Genomic DNA, 18709 nt, shown 5'->3' on the forward strand with positions numbered 1-18709 from the left:
CTGGCTGATTCATCAGGATGTATGATTTTGGAATATTTCTAAATTGGAATAGCATAAAATTGGGTAATTGCCTTATTGTTGGGAAAAATGCATTTGTTTTCATCTTAGTCATGATGGGAAGCATCAGTCTCCATGACCTTTGTTGTGTATCAAGCATCTGTTCCCATGCAAATCCTTTGCATACTTTGTTAGGTTTTTAGGGGCACAAAAATTACTTGAAGCTTGTCATATTTTACAGAGAGGAATCAATTCCTATTTTAACTTAAAATATTCTTCATCAGTGGTCTTGAGGGGGGAGGTTCAGTATAAAGCTAAGCCTTCTTTTAAATGCTTTTATTTCAAAGGAAACCTTGTGAGTCACTAAGGAATGAACCAGCTTCTGAGCATATATAAAGGAACATGCGATGTGTGTTTCTGCTCTGTATTCATAGATGGAGATAGATTAGTGAGAAACAACACATTCCTGCTGTTATTGAGCTACTTTTCCAGAGCTGGAGGGTATTAGGGTACTGGTGGGAGATGACAAAACAAATCATTTAAAATACAGTAAGATATGCTGGGCACTGGTGGCTTATACCTGTAATCATAGTTACTCAGAAGGCTGAGATCTGAGAATTGCCGTTCAAAGCCAGCCCAAACAGGAAAGTATGTGAGACTCTTATCTCCAGTTAATTACCAAAAATCTGGAAGAGGAGCTATGGTTCTAGTAGTAGGACACTGGCCTTGAGCAAAAAAAGCTCAGAGACAGTACCCAGGCCCTGAGTACAAGACCCACGAGTGGTGTGTGTACCATTCACAACACACACACACACAAATAAGATAATGTTAAGTTCTTTAAAGAGATAAAGGAGAGTTATGGGAATGGGGGGGGTCCTTATTTAGGTGATTTGATCAAGGAAGCCTCTGAAGATGTGATATTTGAGCTGATGCCCGAGTATAGATCTTGGGGAGAAAAGACTTGGCAGTGGAAAGAAGGCCTGGGTACCTAACAGGAGCATTGGAAGAGGTGAGGACAGGAAGGGTCAGATTATGAAGGGCCTCTTGGATTTGAAGAAAGTTTGGGTTTTCTGGTTAAGTGTAATGGGAAGACATTGAAACGTTTTTAAGCTGAGAGTGACCTTATACCATTCATATTGTTACTTCCACTAGAGCTACAATAGGTTATAAAACTGCCACTGTAGATAGGAGATGATGGTGGTATGGATGAGGGTGGAGCTTATAAAAGATAAGGACAAACAGTTGAGCTATGTTCTAGGCTGAGTTAACAGGACTGTAGGTGGTTATTTGAGTGGAAGTGAGAACGAAAGGGAGAGGATTTCAAGCTCATATTTTAAAAGTTGTTTTGCTTCAACAGATGGGCAAATGGCAGCATGGTTTAGGAGTTTGTAGGCAAGGGTATATAGAGGAGAACATGAGTTCTATTTGAGGGCCAAGGTAATGTTAAGTGGCAAAGTACATTCTAAGCATATGCAGGGCTCTGGGGTTGATCCCTAGCACCATAAACAAATGACTGAATGAAAAGAAAGACTTCTGAAATACGTTATGTTACCAGGACTCTTCTGTGTCCAATAGATGTATCAAGTAAATAGCTAAACATGAGTTATTTATTTATTTGAGGAGGTAGAGAAGAGAATTCTGTAGAACACAACTTAAAATGTCTTTAAATGTGAACTAGTAGAAATTTTATGGGAACATTGCAAGACTTCCTTTGCCTTAATGAAAGTTTGAAATTTCTCCTAAATCTTAATTTCTACTGATCATGTCATCCTTTGACTTCTGTTAAATACTTGTGATGTTTAACCTAGCATTCTTTTCTATAATGTTCGTTAATATCTTAAAAAAACAAGATAATGGTATGTATGTTCAAATATACCAAATACTATTGTTACTGAGCTTTTATAAGATTTTTTATAAGATTTTGTAATGTGTTCTATTCAATTTTCTATTTGAATAAAAATTCTAAGATACATATCCTTTGAAAGCTTTCAGAAGATCTGTGCTTAGAACATCAGAACCTGAAGCTTTTGTGTGTGTGTGTGTGTGTGTGTGTGTGTGTATGAGTATGTATGTATATGTGTGTATTTTAGTTGTTCCACATCAGATTCTAACCAGAGAAACCAGATATGACTTAACCTGATTTTTGGGTTTTCATTAGTCCTATGTTTGCCCCATTTGTAGGAAGCCATGCAGAAGATGCTGAATCAGGCTGGAACTGAGGTATTTTTAAAACCTTTCATTAAGAATTCTTAAGACTAGTTACTGTGTCAGTAGAACAATAGTTACTACAGTGTTCGTTGTGTAGTAGGCCTCGTAGATCACATCTGAATATCTGGAATCACATTGGCGCCTCTTCAGTTTGTCAGAAAACAAAACTTTATTGATGAACAGAAACAAATGGAATTGGATAACCCCACACACTACTTATTTAAAGTGCCTTAAAGTATTGTAAGCCACATCACATACCGTTAGCCTCAGACGTCTCCTTAATTCAGAGTATCATCTCCATTTCACAGTGGTAGCTCCATAAGTCTTGGGAATCTTTCCAGAATAGATGGACAGAAGAGAAACTGAAGTGACTGTCTGTGGTGGCAGTAGTGGTGGCTGATCAAGGAAAGTGACTGGGAGAGAGAAATACAGCTTCTATCGCTGGAAAAGTTGCTTGTAAAGTGTTGATTGCCTATCATATCTTAAATGTCAATGTTTAAAAAAAATGAAACCTTTTTGACTGAAAATATTTGGATATAGTGGAATCACTTAGTCTTTCATGGGCTTTTATATCACCAGTAAAGTTGTGGTTATTTTCAACAGTTGGACAGTATTGTCACCTGGCAGAACCCAGAACCACCCACGGATTTAAGAGTAGCGGAGAAAGATCGAGCCAGTTGTCCATTCTACACTAAAACAGGAGCATGCAGATTTGGAGATCGGTAACTAATTTTGCTTTTTCATGTCAGATTCAAAATGGCGAGGGGTTTTGAGTTCTCTTTTGGAAGCGGCATGGGTTTCAGTTTGCAATGTTCATCATAATGCATCTGCTTCTCCATCTCCTCAGCTCTGCTCATCTCTGTTTTCTCTAGCCTATCCTCTAGGTGGCCTTAGCTGAGAGTCTCCTTTGCAGTCTGTACCTTTAGGAAAACCTTCTTGCCTCTTAGTTTCTTCTTGAAAAACAGTATGAACACTCAGATTTAAGAGCACACTTAGACTCAAGACACTTTTAGGTTCAATAATTGGCATCAGTGCTGAGTGCAAAAGTCACCTAAACTCTGGATCTTAAGTCCTTCATCTGTGAAATGGGGAGGAAGCAGAGTATTATCTTCCTAAGGGAACTGTGAGACTGGAATGAGTGAAGGCATGACAAATACTGTGTGGCCACTGATATTTTCATTATTATTGTTGTCAATTAGACTGAAACATTCTTGATCTCTGCCCCCTCCCTCTTTTTAATAAGATGTGTGCAAATCTGTTTATTTCTCTAGTCATTTACCAAATATTTGAACACCTACTCCAAACCAAATCATGGTTTTTTTATAATTTGGTTAATTCATGAACAAATCAAAGGTAGATAATTCCTAGTAGTAAGTGACCTTCTGAGGCAAAATCTAACTATTACTACATATTCATCATAAAAGAGAAGATTTAATCCTGATATTAATGTGTTATTAATCTTAAAAGGGATATGAGCAGTGTAATTCATAGAAACTATATTTCATCCTCCAGGTTTTGTTTATTCATAAATGATCCATGCCATGAACTTTATTTCCTTTGAAAATATGGCTGTGTACCCAGTGGCTTACACCTGTAAACTTACTACTCAGGAGGCTTAGATCTACAGGTTCAAAGCCATGCCATGAAGTCTGGGTTCACTAGACTTCATCTCCAAAATAACCAGCAAAAATCAAGGTTGGAGACATAGTTCAAGTGGTAGAGCACTAGCTAAGCAAGCATCAAGTCTTGAGTACAAACCTAGTACTAAAGAACAAAAGGAAGAGAGAGAGAGAGACAAAGAAAGAAAGTAAGAAGAAGAAAGAAAGAAGAAGAATGAAAGAAAGAAAGGAAAGGAGAGGGAGGGATACAGACTTGAGAGGAGGATAAAGTGAATATGAATTTTCTCTGGCTTTTTCTTTTCTTTTTTTTGGGTCCAGTCGTGGGGCCTGAACTCTGGGCCTGGGCGCTGTCCCTCAGCTCTTCACCTCAAGGCTAGCACTCTACCACTTGAGCCACAGCGCCACTTCCGGCTTTTTTCTTTTTGCTTATGTGGTGCTGAGAAATCAAACCCAGGGCCTCATGCACGCAAGGCAAGCGCCCTACCACTGAGCCACCTTCCCAGCCCCATTCTCTGGATTTTTCTAATTAAAGCTTTCACAGAGTTTTCCTTCTTCTTGTTTTTGTTAGTCCTGGGGCTTGAACTCAGGGCCTGGGTGCTATCTCTGAGCCTTTTTATACTCAAGATTAGCACTCTACCACTTGAGCCAAAGCATCACTCCCAGCTTTTTCTGAGTAGTTTATTGGAGATGAGAGGCTCATGGACTTTCCTGCCCTGGCTGGCTTCAAACCACAATCCTCAGATCTCAGCCTCCTGAGTAGATAGGATTACAAGTGGGAGCCATTGGCACGTACAGTTTTTCTTTGTTTTGTACAGGTTCTGTGATTCCAATTCAGAATCTCCCAGTCACTCAGTGTGCTTATTCATGGCTGGTGCTCTACCACTTCAGCCATGCTTTAAGCCCTGCTTTTGCTGGGTAATTGGAACTAGAGTCTCATGAACTTCCCTTACCTTACTTCAAACTTTACTCTTCTGCGTCTTAGCCTACTGAATAGTTAGGATTACAGACAAGAGCCACCAGTGCCTGGAAATTTTTCTTTATATATATTTTTCTTTTTCTTTTGCTTATACTGTGGCTTAAACTCAAGGCCTTGCACTCGCTTGGCTTGGTTGCTTGGCTGGCACTGTACTATTAATTATACCTCCACCCCCCCATTTTTCTTTTTCTTTTTTTTTTTTTTTACCAGTCCTGGAGCTTGAACTCAGGGCCTGAACACTGTCTCTGAATTTCTTTTGCTCAAGGCCACCACTCTACCAGTTGATCCACAGCACTACTTCTGGCTTTTTCTGTATACGTGTACTGAGGAATTGAACCCAGGGCTTCATGCATGCTACGCAAGCACTTTACCACTAAGACACATTCCCAGCCCAAACAGACTAGGTATTTTTTTTTGTTGGTCATGGGGCTTGAACTCTGGGCCTGGGCGCTGCCCCTGAGCTCTTCAGCTCAAGGTAAGCACTCTACCACTTGAGCCACAGCACCATTTCCTCATTCTTCATTTAAAAAAAAATTATTTGGGGGCTAGAAGTGTGGCTCAAGTGGTAGTGCTATGAAGCAAAAGGCCCTATGTTCATACTATAGAACTGCCCCTTCCCCCAAAAAAAGAGAAAGGAAAGGAAAAAACAGGAGTGTAATGCATGTCTGTAATCCCAACTATTGAGGAAGTAGACATAGTGGCATTGTAGTTCTGGGCAGAAGCATGAGACTCTACTTGAAAAAAAATAACTAAAGCAAAAAGAGCCAAGGTTGTGACTCAAATGGTAAAGCACTTGCCTAGGAAGCAAAAAGCCCTGAATTCAAACTTTATTTCACCATCCCCCACCAACAGAAACAGTAGTTCTCAGCCCATATTTGAATAATGTGAATGGCTTTAGGAAATTGCCTTACCAAACAAAATCATCTCATTATCAAACCATGTAAATCAGAATCTCAGATAATTAGGAGGACTTAGTGTGAAATGTCCTCTGGTGTCTCTAATGTGCAATATGTAATTCTTTTTTTATCTTATTGTTGTTATTGTTAAGATTTTGGGATTGCCTGCTTTTGAGGAACTGGTCACTAGGCAAAGGAAAATTTGTTCCCCTTGGTACCTTAGAAGCATTTCCTGAATGTACACTTCATTTTAGGAAGAAGTAATAAGAACTGATCAATGTACAGTGTCCCCCACCAGAAAAGGTGTTCAGCTGATGACCTTTCACAGATAAACATGACTCTGTTTCAGTTCTCATTTGTGTGGGTAGTTCAGTCAGGTTGCTTTTAAGGTTTTTCCAACAGTATCATCCCTTATGCTTATTTATGATGTGTCTCTAACACTTCTTCCAAATTTAAGACTTGTAGAGGTCAGATTCCAGATTCTCCTGCTAGGCATAAGTGAAAGATAGGTTGATGTCTTTAGTGGTTTAAAGGACCCAGTTGACAGGCAATTTCTTGTGGAAAGGCTTGTCAAACGTGCAGACACACTCTTTCAAGGAATGGCATTTGACAGTGGTCCAATTAATTGATGACCATTTCTTACTGTTTTCATAGGTATATGAACTTTCACCATCATGACTATCTAAGTATGAAAGCAGTTCAGGAATTTTCATTGTTCCAATGATGAATTGATTGTAATACAAAGTTCTGTGAAATCCACCTTCATCGACTACCATCCTTCTACACAAGCACACTATTCTGTGTCCCCTTTTTTGTGCTGATCCTGGGGCTTGAACTCAGGGCTTGGATGCTGCCCCTGAGCTTTTTTTGTTCAAGGCTAGGGCTCTGCCACTTGTGGTATAGCTCCACTTCCTGCTTTTTGGTGGTTAATTGGTGATAAGAGACTCATGGACTTTCCTACTTGACCTGGCTTCCAACCAGGATCTTCAGATCTCAAGCCTCCTGAGTAGTTATGGTTATAGGCATGAGCTACTGGTGCCTGACATCTATCTATTTTCTTTCTGTGGTGCCTGGTGTCTACTTCCTTTCTATAGAGAGCCTTGTTGACTTGCTCCAGATAGTATAATCTTTTCTTCAGGGTTTATCAGATGTCAGAGAAATACTTCCTTTCCCCTTTAACTTTTTTTCTCCTTTTTCTCTTTCTCTCCCTCTCTTCCTTCTCTCCCTCCCTCCTTCCCTCCTCTCTCTCCCCCTCCCTCCTTTTCTCTCTCCCTCTCTGCCTCTCCCTTCCACCTTCAGGCTCAAGCCACTGCACCAAGCAGAGAAACACTTCTTTAAACTAAGCATTTTCTTTGTGTGTTTGTTTTTGTAATTAGTACAAAATTCAATTCTAGAATTGAATAAATTGTAGAATTGGTATTTTGGGAGCCATACCTTAGAAGGGAGTTATATTTTCTTTTTCCTCCTAAAGGAAAGTAACCACTGAAGAAAGGCAAAACTTATTTCTCTAAATCTTCACACCTTACTTACTTCCAGAAGTAATTTAACAAAAGCTTATGATTGGCTACATTAAATAAAATAAAATTGAAATCAAGGAAAGGAGGAGAAAGCAAATTATTGTAAATGTATGATGCTTCTGACTCTTTTTATCTTATGATTCTTCCAAATTCTTCTTTTTACAAAATTGTTTAGCCTTCCTAATTCATTGTTTATGCATATAAATTGGAAAATAAGCTAATCTATATCAGCAAAGTTGGAATTGACTTAAATCTACTATAGAGTATTTTAATGCTTCCTAGGGAAAAATAAACTATATTAGTTCTTATTAAAAAGAAAAAGTGACTGATAGGTATCTCTAGAGAGAGACAAAGACTTTCCTGGTATTTCATTCTAAGTGTGTTTCCCATGGTATCTTTGATAAAGCACAGGAAGACGAACCCTAATGTTGATAGATGGTTTATAACAATTGATCTGCAACTTTCTTGCAAATGTCCCTTAAAATGATCTTTCATAAAGGATTAGCACCTCACTTTAATGTGAAAGCAGTGAGTCTATGGAGAACAAAGGTAGTGAGGAGGGGAGGAACTCCCTTGACATGAGACAACAGAAGAATACACTCAGTGGAGCAAAATGGGGATCCAGGCAGAGTCGAGTGACAACTTGACCTTGAGGGAGGAGGCATAGCAGGAAGCAGCCAGAGTTCCAAGGGAAGAGTACTGGGGAAGAATAGTACCTTGTACCTGAAGGGTCATTTGGATTCCCTTGACATTTCTTAATGTATTTGGATTAAGTAATGTTCAATGATGTGTTTTCTTGTGACATTGTGACTGGAAGTCCCATCAGAGTGATGGGGTAACTAGTGTGTCCTAAATCACTGATTCCCAAACATGGCTGACCCATCAGGACCAAGTGAAGAGTTCCTTGGACAATATGAGTTCCCTATCCCATGAGGTCTGATCCCATGACCAGAGAAAAGTCACTTTTCCCAGGTAATTCTAAGAAGCACACAAGCTCGGAACCATAGCTGTAGATGACTTTTTTTTAACATACTCATTTCTATTAGCTGACTTTTTCACACAACCGTGGGGCTGGCTAGCCTTGTGATTGCAAAGACTCTACTTGGTCTCCAAGCCAAGTGAAGATTATTCCTCAGAGAGGGACGTTGGCGCTCTTCAGGTCTTAGGAATGCTCATAAATGGGAACTAGAGCCAAGTTTATTCAGATCTAAGTATCCTGTGAACAGATTCTTAACCTTGTTAAATTGGTTCCTTGTTTAATTGTGTATGTGCTTCCATCCTTACAAGCTGACATTGTTACCAGGTTGAATCCTTTTTTCTTTATTTTTTCAATACTAATACTTTAGGAAATGAGTGTAATTACAAGGTCTCGAATTCAGTTATCCAGAAGGTCATTTGGAAATAGAAAAATTCACTTTAATGTGCTGCACCTTCTGTAGAGGTACACAGATGTATTTCATTTCAGACGTAGAAACTGAGTGTGAGTAAACATTTGGTTACTTTAGAGCCATTGTTGTTTCTCCCCCCCTCCAGTACTTGCTATATTCTTTAACTTTTTTTCTTCCTAAGTTGTTATTTTTTTCTTAAAAAATCATTTTACTTATTTTTGGCTGCATTAGGGTTTGAATTCTTTACCCTTAATAGATAGGTAACCTATTGCTCCAGTTAGGCCTCCAGCCCTTTTGCTCTCATTATTTATGAGGTCAGATCTTAACTTTTTGTCTGGACTGTCATTCTCATGTTTATGCTTCCTGCAAGCTGGGGTGGCAGGCATGTGCCATCTCACCTAGCTATTGGTTGGGATGGGGATCTTACAAATTTGCTCAGGCTGGCCTTAAACCCTGAGCCTCCAGAGTAGCTAGGATTATAGATGTGAATCACCAGCTCCTGATTTCTTTTACAGATTTTCAACTAAGATTCTAACTAGGAAAAGTTTTGCTTCTTTAGAACTGGGACTAAATATTAGAAGGAGGGAATAAGTATGAAAATAAACTCATATAAAGAATTAGAAATCATTACTTGGGCACAGCCTGGTCAGTGTAAGCCTTAGTCCTGTTTAAACTGTGAGAAAAAAGTTCTTTACAGTTGTTAGAAACCTTCATGAAATAGAAATTCAGTTAAATTCATTGTACTGTAATGACCAGACATCAGATTTTAGGTTAACTCAGATCTACCAGGGGTCTATGGATTGAGTAGATGTACAATTTCTAGGTTCCATTTCCTTCTCTGCAAAGTAGGGCTGTAGTACAACCAGGCTCAGAGGGAATAAAGGTAAAAAAAAAAAACGCATGAAAACTATGAAACTCTATATCCTCCTCTGTACATAAGTGAGATTACAATACTTCATTAATGAGAAATTGTTATTCTCTAAGTATTTAAATTAAATGAAGATTGTATAAAACCAGGAGTACATTCTTCTCGTGTTCCTCTTGAGACCCCCATTGACATTTCATGTGTGTGTCATAATTTGTCACCCCAATGTCTTCTTTTCCCCTGCCATTCAGCATATAGAAATCTTTCCGAACTTCACTTAGAGGTACCTGAATGACACAGAACTTGGAAATCATTCTTAATTGTACATTTAAATGGAAAGCTCCTATCTTAGTCTTAGAAGAATTCCTTCACGTGCTGAAGCATGGCACCTGAGTAGCATTTCTTACCATACAGTTAAGTAAAACAACAACAACAACAATAACCGTAGCTGAGTCTGTCTCTTAAAGTTCTAAGGCAACATTTTTAGGTTCGCTTTTTAAGTATTGGACTAATAGACTTGATTTTTTTTCATATATAGGTGTTCACGTAAACATAACTTCCCCACATCGAGTCCCACCCTTCTTGTTAAAAGCATGTTTACAACGTTTGGAATGGAGCAGTGCAGGAGGGATGACTATGACACTGACGCAAGCCTGGAATACAGCGAAGAGGAAATCTACCAGCAGTTCCTAGACTTCTATGATGATGTGTTGCCTGAGTTTAGGAACGTGGGGAAAGTGATTCAGTTCAAGGTGGGCATGGGTGTGAGGAGGGGACTGGTGCACCTCAAGTTCTCCATGCGCCAGCGAGCTGGGGCTCGTGCTTGTCACCTGGGTGGAGCTGTGTGCTAGTAAGTGCCTGGTCCCAGGTCAGGCATGCAGGTACTTTGGCCAATCAGTGTCCCTTCATTTCTTTCTCCCTTTCCGCCCCCACTCTGAGTGATGCTATAGCGTTACCATATGAAAGCATGTGAAAGCATGTATCAGCATGCTAGTTTTCTGAACACTAGGGGCAGGGTTGCAAAGGACCCTTCATTTCTTGAGTAACTTTGGACTATAGCTCTTTGTGGCATTTGAATTCTCTGTATCAGGTCGTCTGTATGCAGCCATGCAAGGCTTCGCTTAGATACCTCCTCTCCCCATGAGGACAGCATGCCCCTGGCCTTCCTGTGTAGGCACGTGACCTAGAACTGTGTGAACACACTCTGTGACTCAGCTCCACTCACTGAGCATTTTAGCCCACTGTGCCAAGGGTGGTCTGTTTGTACCTTCTGCTCAAGGTACATGCTTTCTTTTGGAGCTACATAAAACGTAGAAAACTTGATTACTTTTTTTTCTTTTTCTTTTTCTTTTTTTAATATTTTTACTCATCATCTGCTATCCATACTGAAGATAATGTTCTCAAACCATGGTTTGGGATAAAATATACTAAGGGGAAAAAAAGAGGCATTCAAATAACATAATTATTTAAAAATATTCCTCAAAGCAAGGAGGGTAAGGCTAGATGTGATCCTTGCTTCTGGAATCCATTCGTTAAACTGTAATACAGAAAGACCCCTTCCCTGTCCATCATTCGGTCAGATCTGAAATGGAATGACTCATGTTAGGGCCAGGAAAATATCCCACACTTTGGATTTTTCTTCTCTGCTGTAGGAAATGACAGTAGAGAGTTGGAACAGCCCAGTGACAGAGAGATTCCTGAATTTTTCAAGGCTGCTCTTTTGTTCCAAAGTTTTAGCAGGGATTTAGTATGTCAAGATAAAGTAAGGGGAAATGGGGGCAAAAAAGGGAGAAACATTTCCTCCTCTCCAAACAGGACATGAGAGGAAAGACCTCTGAAGGCTATACTTCTAGCAACTACTTTGAAGGTTTTAAGACATTCTTTAAAAGATTTTTCCCTTTAACCTTTATTCCTGTTGCATGCCCTTCCCTGCCTTCACTTTGCTCAGCACAAGCAGTAACCACTAAAACGGAAGTATATGCTCATGCCTGTACGATAGCACACTGAAGCAAGCACTGGCCACGGAAGCAATGTGCTTTCACTCGCCTTGTGCTCTCAGCTATGTCACTTTACCACGCAGAGTGAGATTGACCTAATTAATGCCAGTGTTTCCCATGAAGCATACTGTGTGGAGCATACAGCAGTGGTGTTGCTTTCAGGATCGACTGACCTCTAGGATGTAGTTCAGGGGTAGATTACTTACCGTACACAAAGCTGTGGGTTTCATTCCTACCACCACCAAAGAAATAAAATTAAATAAAAATTATTTACTTAGTTTTGTGTGTATGCTGGTAGTGGGGCTTGAACTCAAGGTTTCACACTTTTTTGCTCTACCACTTGAGCCATAACCTCCACTTCCAAATTAAATAAAAATGTATTAAAATATGAAAAAAATGAACTTCCAACTGGTTAATGGAAAATCACATATTACCGGAAGGAGCTAACAGACACTAACTCTATTTTTTCCCCTTTTGATTAGAAACCTGGTAAGATGGCTGAGTTTATTCTAAACATGTTGGCAGTTAGTAAATTTCAGAACATCAAATCAATGATCAAAAACTAATAATAGATCCTTGAGGGATCTGGATTAAATGGTATTTTTAAGCTTCCTGACACAGTTGACATGGACTTCTGAGGTTCTTCAAGAAATTCTTCTTTTGAAGGATGATGTTGCAAACTGTCCCCTTTTGGATGCTTGTAATAACAGTACTCTGAAACAAATGTATAAACTTATAGATTTGTTTTAACGATAAAAGCTAAGCATTAGTTGGAATTTGGGGGGATCTTTTCATATATAGTATCATATAAAAATATATCAAAGTTGTCATTTTTGAAGACACATGATGAAATGGTCAACCTTACTAGTAATAGAGACAGTATATGTGAAAATGAGCTATTCACACCTACCTGCTAAGCAGTTATACAGTGTGGTAATCAAGAGTAGGTAAAGGGTGTGTGTTAGCATAAGTCACTCCAGAAAGTGGTTTGGCACTGTGTAGTCGTGGAAACCCACAAATCATCATGTTCCTGGTTATGCAGATGAGAGAGGTCCTTAGACCCATAGAGAGGCATTCTAGAATATCACCGCAGTACTGTTCATGGATGAAAAATTGAAAGTACCTTGAGTAGCCATCACTAGAAGAGTAGATGCATAAATGTGATTATTTGATGTTTCTAGTAGGCAGGAGTTAAGTCCTTAAGTTTGCATTATTATGTCTTAGAAAAATACAGGATGACTTTTATATAAGATTTAAAAATTCGCTAAGCAGTACTATATGTTATCAATGCATATACATGTTCCTTTGCATACATATACATAAGTGTGTATACCATGTTGCATAATATATACTTGTGTGATACATATCTTCTGGCATGCATATAGATGTATATATGCCTGTATGTCTATATATGTATAGTTGTGTCTGTAGATCTATGCGTGTATATACATGTTTATGTCTGCAGACTCTCTTTAGTGCTTATTTAAGTTATGGAGGAAAGAGAATATGATGGAAGGATTTCAGTTGGGCCTCTAATGTTTTACTTATTCCAACACTTTCAATCAACTTTGAAAAAGTGTCAAGTGTTAAGTCTGGGTAGTACATCTCTGAATTGTTGAATGGTCTCTATACTCTTATGTATGTGTGAAACATTTCATATTTATGGAAAAAGCAAACCAGACCTAGATCAATCAGGATCAGATAAGTGGAACAATTATGCCTTATACAGTTGATAGAATTGCAATAGTATCTGTTTTGAAATTGGATCCCTAACTACTTTTAGAAATGTTAGCCTGGACAAAGTACATCTGATGACAAGATGTTTTCTTTAATTTCTCATGATCACATTCCTCATTGTTCCCATAGGTTAGCTGCAACATGGAACCTCATCTGAGAGGCAATGTATATGTTCAGTACCAGACGTAAGTATTTTGGATGTGCCCGTCTTCGTGTTTTGTCATAGTAAGATAGTTTGATTCTGTTGATGTTGGAGACTTTCTCACTGGATATCTAGCCTTTATATGCACGGCATCTTCCAAAATGTAAATATTCAGAGCTGATGGGAAGCATTTGAAAAATAATACGGTTGATTTTTTTCTTTGTTTAATTAAAGATTTTGAATCTTTTATAGTATATTATATATACTTAAAAAATTATTTATTAATTTTTTTCAGTGGTTGGGGCTTGAACTCAGGGCCTGGGTGCTGTCCCTCTACCACTTTGAGCCACAGCTCCACTTCCGGTTTCCTGGTGGTTAATTGGCGATAAGCATCACATAGCCTTCCTGCCTGGGCTGGCTTTGAACAGTGATTCTCAGATCTCAGCCTTCTGAGTAGCTAGGATTACAGGCATGAGCCACCAGTGCCTGGCTATTGTTATATATTTTAACAATGAAAATTCAAACTGAAAAAAGATGACTAGGATATAGAGTATAAAATATAAATATTAAAAAGCCAACAAAGCCCCAAATAGTCAGTATGTATGTATCTGGTCATATAAGAGAGTAGTTGCTGTATTTTTTCTGCTTGTCTTGCCATTTGCCTAGGCAACACCCTGGTGAATTGATTCAATTAACCACTGGAATGAAAATAACAGCAGTGTTAGTTGAGAAAGCATAGGCTCTAACAACAGAAAACACTTCTGCAGTTTCAATGGTACAGCCTTTCGGTTTAAGAGGCTTTGACTGAATCCAATTTCCATGCATCAAAACCTCTTACAGGGCCTGGTGCTTGTGGCTCACGCCTGCAGTCCTAGCTACTCAGGAAGCTGAGATCTGAGGATCATGGTTCAAAGCCAGCCTATGTAAAAAAGTACCCATGAGACTCAGCTTCAACTGACCACTCAAAAACCGGAAGTGGAGCTGTGGCTCAAAGTGGCAGAGCGCTTAGCCTTGAGCAAAATTGCTTAGAGACAGGGCTCAGGCCCTGAGTTCAAGCCCCATGAGTGACAGGACAAAAAGAAAATAAATCACTCGCAGGGTTAGTAAGAAAGGTTCCTGAAAATTGTGAGCTGCAGGAGGCTGAATGCTCTAGTTAGGATGACGCCTGAGGCAGTATAAAAACTGTGAACTTGCTGGTCCAATAATAAATTAATAAAATGGTTAATTAATAATGGGTTTCACCTGCCTATTAGAATTATTCTAAAGCACATCCTTTGGTTTTTGGTTCAAAGGGAAGAAGAATGCCAATCAGCACTTGCCTTGTTTAATGGCCGATGGTATGCAGGACGACAGCTTCAGTGTGAATTCTGCCCAGTCACCCGGTGGAAAATGGCCATTTGTGGTAAAAGACTATATGATTTTTGTCCCAGTATATAAAGATCTATTCTTTGAGGGGAAGGGATGAAGCCTACCTCGTCTCTCACAGTAGATGAGCAGAGATGTTATAAATACAAAGGATGCAGCCATTTCCATTTGGAACAGAATTTAGACGTTACTTTAGTGCAATGTATCAATGACAGAGTTGGGGCTAGAATTTCAGTTTTCTGATCCTCAGTCCAGGGCTATGTGCCTAAAATTATAAAGTAGGAGACTTTAGCAGCTTTGTTTTAATAAATATTGTCATTTAAAAATTTCATGGGCCGGGCTTAGAGGCCTGTGTTTATAATCCTAGCTACTCAGAGGTCTGAGATCTGAGGCTCACATTTCAAAGCCATTCCCAGCAGGAAAGTCCTCCAGACTCTTTTTTTTCCAATTAACTACCAAGAGAAAATAAGCCAGAAGTACAGATGTGGCACAAAGTGGTAGGGTGTTAATTTGAGCACAAAAGCTCAGGAACAAAGCCCAGGCGCCCCAAGTTCAAGTGCCAGGATCAGCACCAAAACAAAAACAAAACCCCCAAATAAAACAAAACTTCATGGGAGGCTAAGGCAGGATGATAATGAGTTTGGGGCCAGGCAGGATTATATAATGAGATCCTATTTCAATCAACCAACCAGCCAATTGTTAATCAGCCATTTATGAAGTGGGAAGGATTTTGGAATTCCTGGTTTTTGAAATATGTGGTAAGTTTTAGGAGTGGGGATAGAGGAGATGAAATTGTTTTCTCCATCAAGGAAGTTGCTTTTGCCAGTTCCTGAGATTGCAGTGTAATTTTAGTGAGGTGCTTCTGACTGTGGCTTTGACATTTCCAAAGTAGTCTTTAAAAAAGATAATAGCTTTGTCGTTTTCTCAGTGACTAGTGATATGTGCTCATTACTGACCATTTGTATCCTTGGAGAGATAGCTGTGGTTTAATCGTGGGTCTATTTATTTTTTTTTTTAAGATAAACAGGGTCAGTTCATTTGAAAGCAAAAGAAAGGCAGTGAAAAAGAAAAGTAGCAGAAAGTCTATGTTAGGAGAAGGAGCTAAAGAGGAGTCCCAGGCCCATTTTTAATTAGGATATTTGCCATTATATTACCAAGTCAAAAAAGTTCTTGCTATATTGCGCACACAGGACCAATCACAAATGTGATCTACAAATGTTTTCACCCATTCCATAGGTTGTCTTTTTACTTTGTGTTTAAAAGGAGTAGTGCTTTTTAAGTCTAACTTTATTTTTCTCGCCTTTAGGTTTGTGCTTTTTAGGGTCCTATCTAGCTAGGACCCTTTTGCTGACCTCAAGGTCACTAAGACTTACTATGTGTTTTCTTCATTTTATTTTTCATATTTAAGTTTCTGTGATCCAGTTTGAGTTAATTTCTGGGTATAGTGTGCTACTTAACCATTTTACATATTTGCGGAATTTACAACTTAAAATAGAAATAAAGTCTAATATCTCCAAAAGAGTTTTAGAAGAGTTCAAATCGATGATTTTTTAACATCATCAAATAGTTTTTACTTTTAAGTATATATTAATTGTACAAAGGGATTCATTATGATGGTTCCATATTCAAATTAATTTAGTTAGGAAGTCTTTTGTAATAAAGCACTTGGCAAGGCATTTGGTCAGTGTTTATTATCACTTTTCTCTTTAAGTAGAAACAATTTCCTCTTAAAGTGGAAAGAAAACAAATTCCTCACCTATCAGAAACCATCTTTTTTTTTTTTTTGTGCTAGTCCTGGGGCTTGAACTAAGCACCTGGGCGCTGTCCCTGAGCTTCTTTTGCTCAAAGCTAGCACTCTACCACTTGAATCACTTCTGGCTTTTTCTAAGTAGTTTACTGGAGTTCAGAGTTTCATGGACTTTTCTACCCGGGCTGGTTTCAAACCACAATCCCCAGATCTCAGCCTCCTGAGTAGATAGGATTACAGATGTGATTACGGCCACCTATTTTTTTAAAAATACAAGTTTATTGTTATTAAGGTGTTTCACAGAGGGGTTATCATTTCATGTCAGATAATGAGGACATTTCGTTTTGGACAATGTCACCCCTTCTGTTGCTTTCCCCCAGTTTCCCCTGCCCACAAAGTGTGTAGATGATTTTCCACATAGTGTTTACTGAACACCATGACTACGTTTGTTCACTCTTTCTTCTTCCCTTTTTGCACCCTCCCTTGACCTCCCCTCAAAGCCAGACAAAAGAACAAAACAAAAAAGCAAAAACAAAAAGTTGCCACCTCCATCAAAAATAAAAAACACCCTCCCACCTTTCTATTTCCTGAAATTTGTTTTGATAAATAGTATTTTAAATGTTCAGAAGAGGTATGCCTTTGAGATCCTCTACTAAGAGCATCCTCCTTTTGTCTGTTTGTATGTGAATGAGAAACTTTTTTTATTGTAAAGATACTGTACAGAGGGGTTATAGTTACATGAGTAAGGTAATGAGAACATTTCCTATCGAGCAATGTTAGAAACCATCTATTTTGACCAGTCATTTGCCCTGCCATCAGAGCATGCTACATGTGGTAGGGACCCCAAGGCCTGGCCATTTACTATTAATTAGGAATCTTCTTAATCAGCGCATGGTAAAATTCTGGAGCAGGTGATCACCATTTGTTCAGTTGCAGTCTGATAATGCAATATTCTAGTTAATTAACATGCCTGGCTTGTTTCCACTTTCATTTGGTAAGAGTATTTATATATATAGTATTTATAAGACTGTTGTAAATCTGGGAACCAAAGTATCACATCAACCTATATAGGCCCCGTTTAAGTAACACAGGGTTATAAATAATGCAAGCCCCTCCAAATATCAGAAATAGGGTATCTGAATAGGGTAAAGGACCCAGCCCACAAAGCACGCAATAAATGTGGCTTCCTCCTTGTGCCTCTGCAGGTTTATTTGAGATCCAACAATGTCCAAGAGGAAAACACTGCAACTTTCTTCATGTGTTCAGAAACCCCAACAATGAATTTTGGGAAGCCAACAGGGACCTCTTGTGTCTAGATCAGACTGGCCCTTCCTTTGGGAAGAACTTGGAGAGGAGAGACAAGATGGGTCACCACGAGGAATACTATAGCAGGTCAAGAAGAAGAAGAAGCCCCAGTGAAGACAATTCCTACAAGAGAAATGGGGAATCTACTGCTAGAAAGAGAAGTAGTCATCGGGGGAAAAAGTCTCACAAACACTCGGCCAAGGGTCGTGGTAGGCACAGATCAGGAAGTAGAGGAAGGAAGAGGGACAGTAGTCGGAGCCCCAGCAGCCAGAGCCACAGCCGCAGGAGCCACAACCACCACCGGAGCCACAACCACCGCCGGAGCCACAACCACCACCGCTGTAAGCACCGCCAGAGCCGGAGCCGGAGCCAGAGCCGGAGCCGGAGCCAGAGCTCATCTCCATGCAGGGATTAGGGCGGGCAAGTCAAGTCGTGGAGGTAAAACCATTGAGAGTCCCAATCCAAATAAAACTTTTATTCTTTAATGGCTGTGTATCACTGTGACTCATACATACATACGTACATACGACTACATACCTGGAGAGATGGCAGTGAGTGCACATCCATTTGCACGGATATGTCATATGACCTCTGAGACCAATAAAAGTTGCTTTAAAGAAAGAAGTATGCCAGTCGCCCATGGCTCACACCTGTAATCCTAGCTAATCAGGAGGCAGAGAGCTGAGACTGGGGGGGGGTGTGGATTGCAGCCAAATGGATAGGAAAATTGGTGAAACTGATTAAGCATCATAAAGCCACAAGTAGAGCAGTGACTCAAGTGGTAGTGTGCCAGCCTTGAGCAAAAAAAGCTCAGGGACAGCACCAGAATTCAAGCTCCAGTTCCAGCATGTGCATTTGCGCGTACACACACACACGTGTACACACACACACACACAATTAGGGATTGAACCTAGTGCCTCACACATGCTTTGGTTTGCACTCTAGCAATA

General features: G+C 39.4%; 1 protein-coding gene across 2 annotated transcripts in view; it reads left to right on the forward strand.

The window, feature by feature from the left end:
• Zrsr2 (zinc finger CCCH-type, RNA binding motif and serine/arginine rich 2) overlaps positions 1-18244 on the forward strand; it is a 25186-nt gene extending 6942 nt beyond the window's left edge. For both annotated transcript variants that reach the window (XM_042680430.1, XM_042680429.1), the window contains exons 6-11: positions 2179-2217; positions 2809-2927; positions 10005-10218; positions 13330-13385; positions 14635-14744; positions 17660-18244. In XM_042680430.1, coding sequence (XP_042536364.1) covers positions 2179-2217; positions 2809-2927; positions 10005-10218; positions 13330-13385; positions 14635-14744; positions 17660-18174 — 1053 coding nt within the window. In that variant the 3' untranslated portion in view covers positions 18175-18244. The remainder of the gene's footprint in view (positions 1-2178; positions 2218-2808; positions 2928-10004; positions 10219-13329; positions 13386-14634; positions 14745-17659) is intronic.
• The last annotated feature ends 465 nt before the right edge of the window (positions 18245-18709 follow it).

Source organism: Dipodomys spectabilis, unplaced genomic scaffold (genome assembly GCF_019054845.1).
Source record: "Dipodomys spectabilis isolate Male_0828 unplaced genomic scaffold, ASM1905484v1 ptg000061l, whole genome shotgun sequence".
NCBI classification, from domain to species: Eukaryota; Metazoa; Chordata; class Mammalia; order Rodentia; family Heteromyidae; genus Dipodomys; species Dipodomys spectabilis.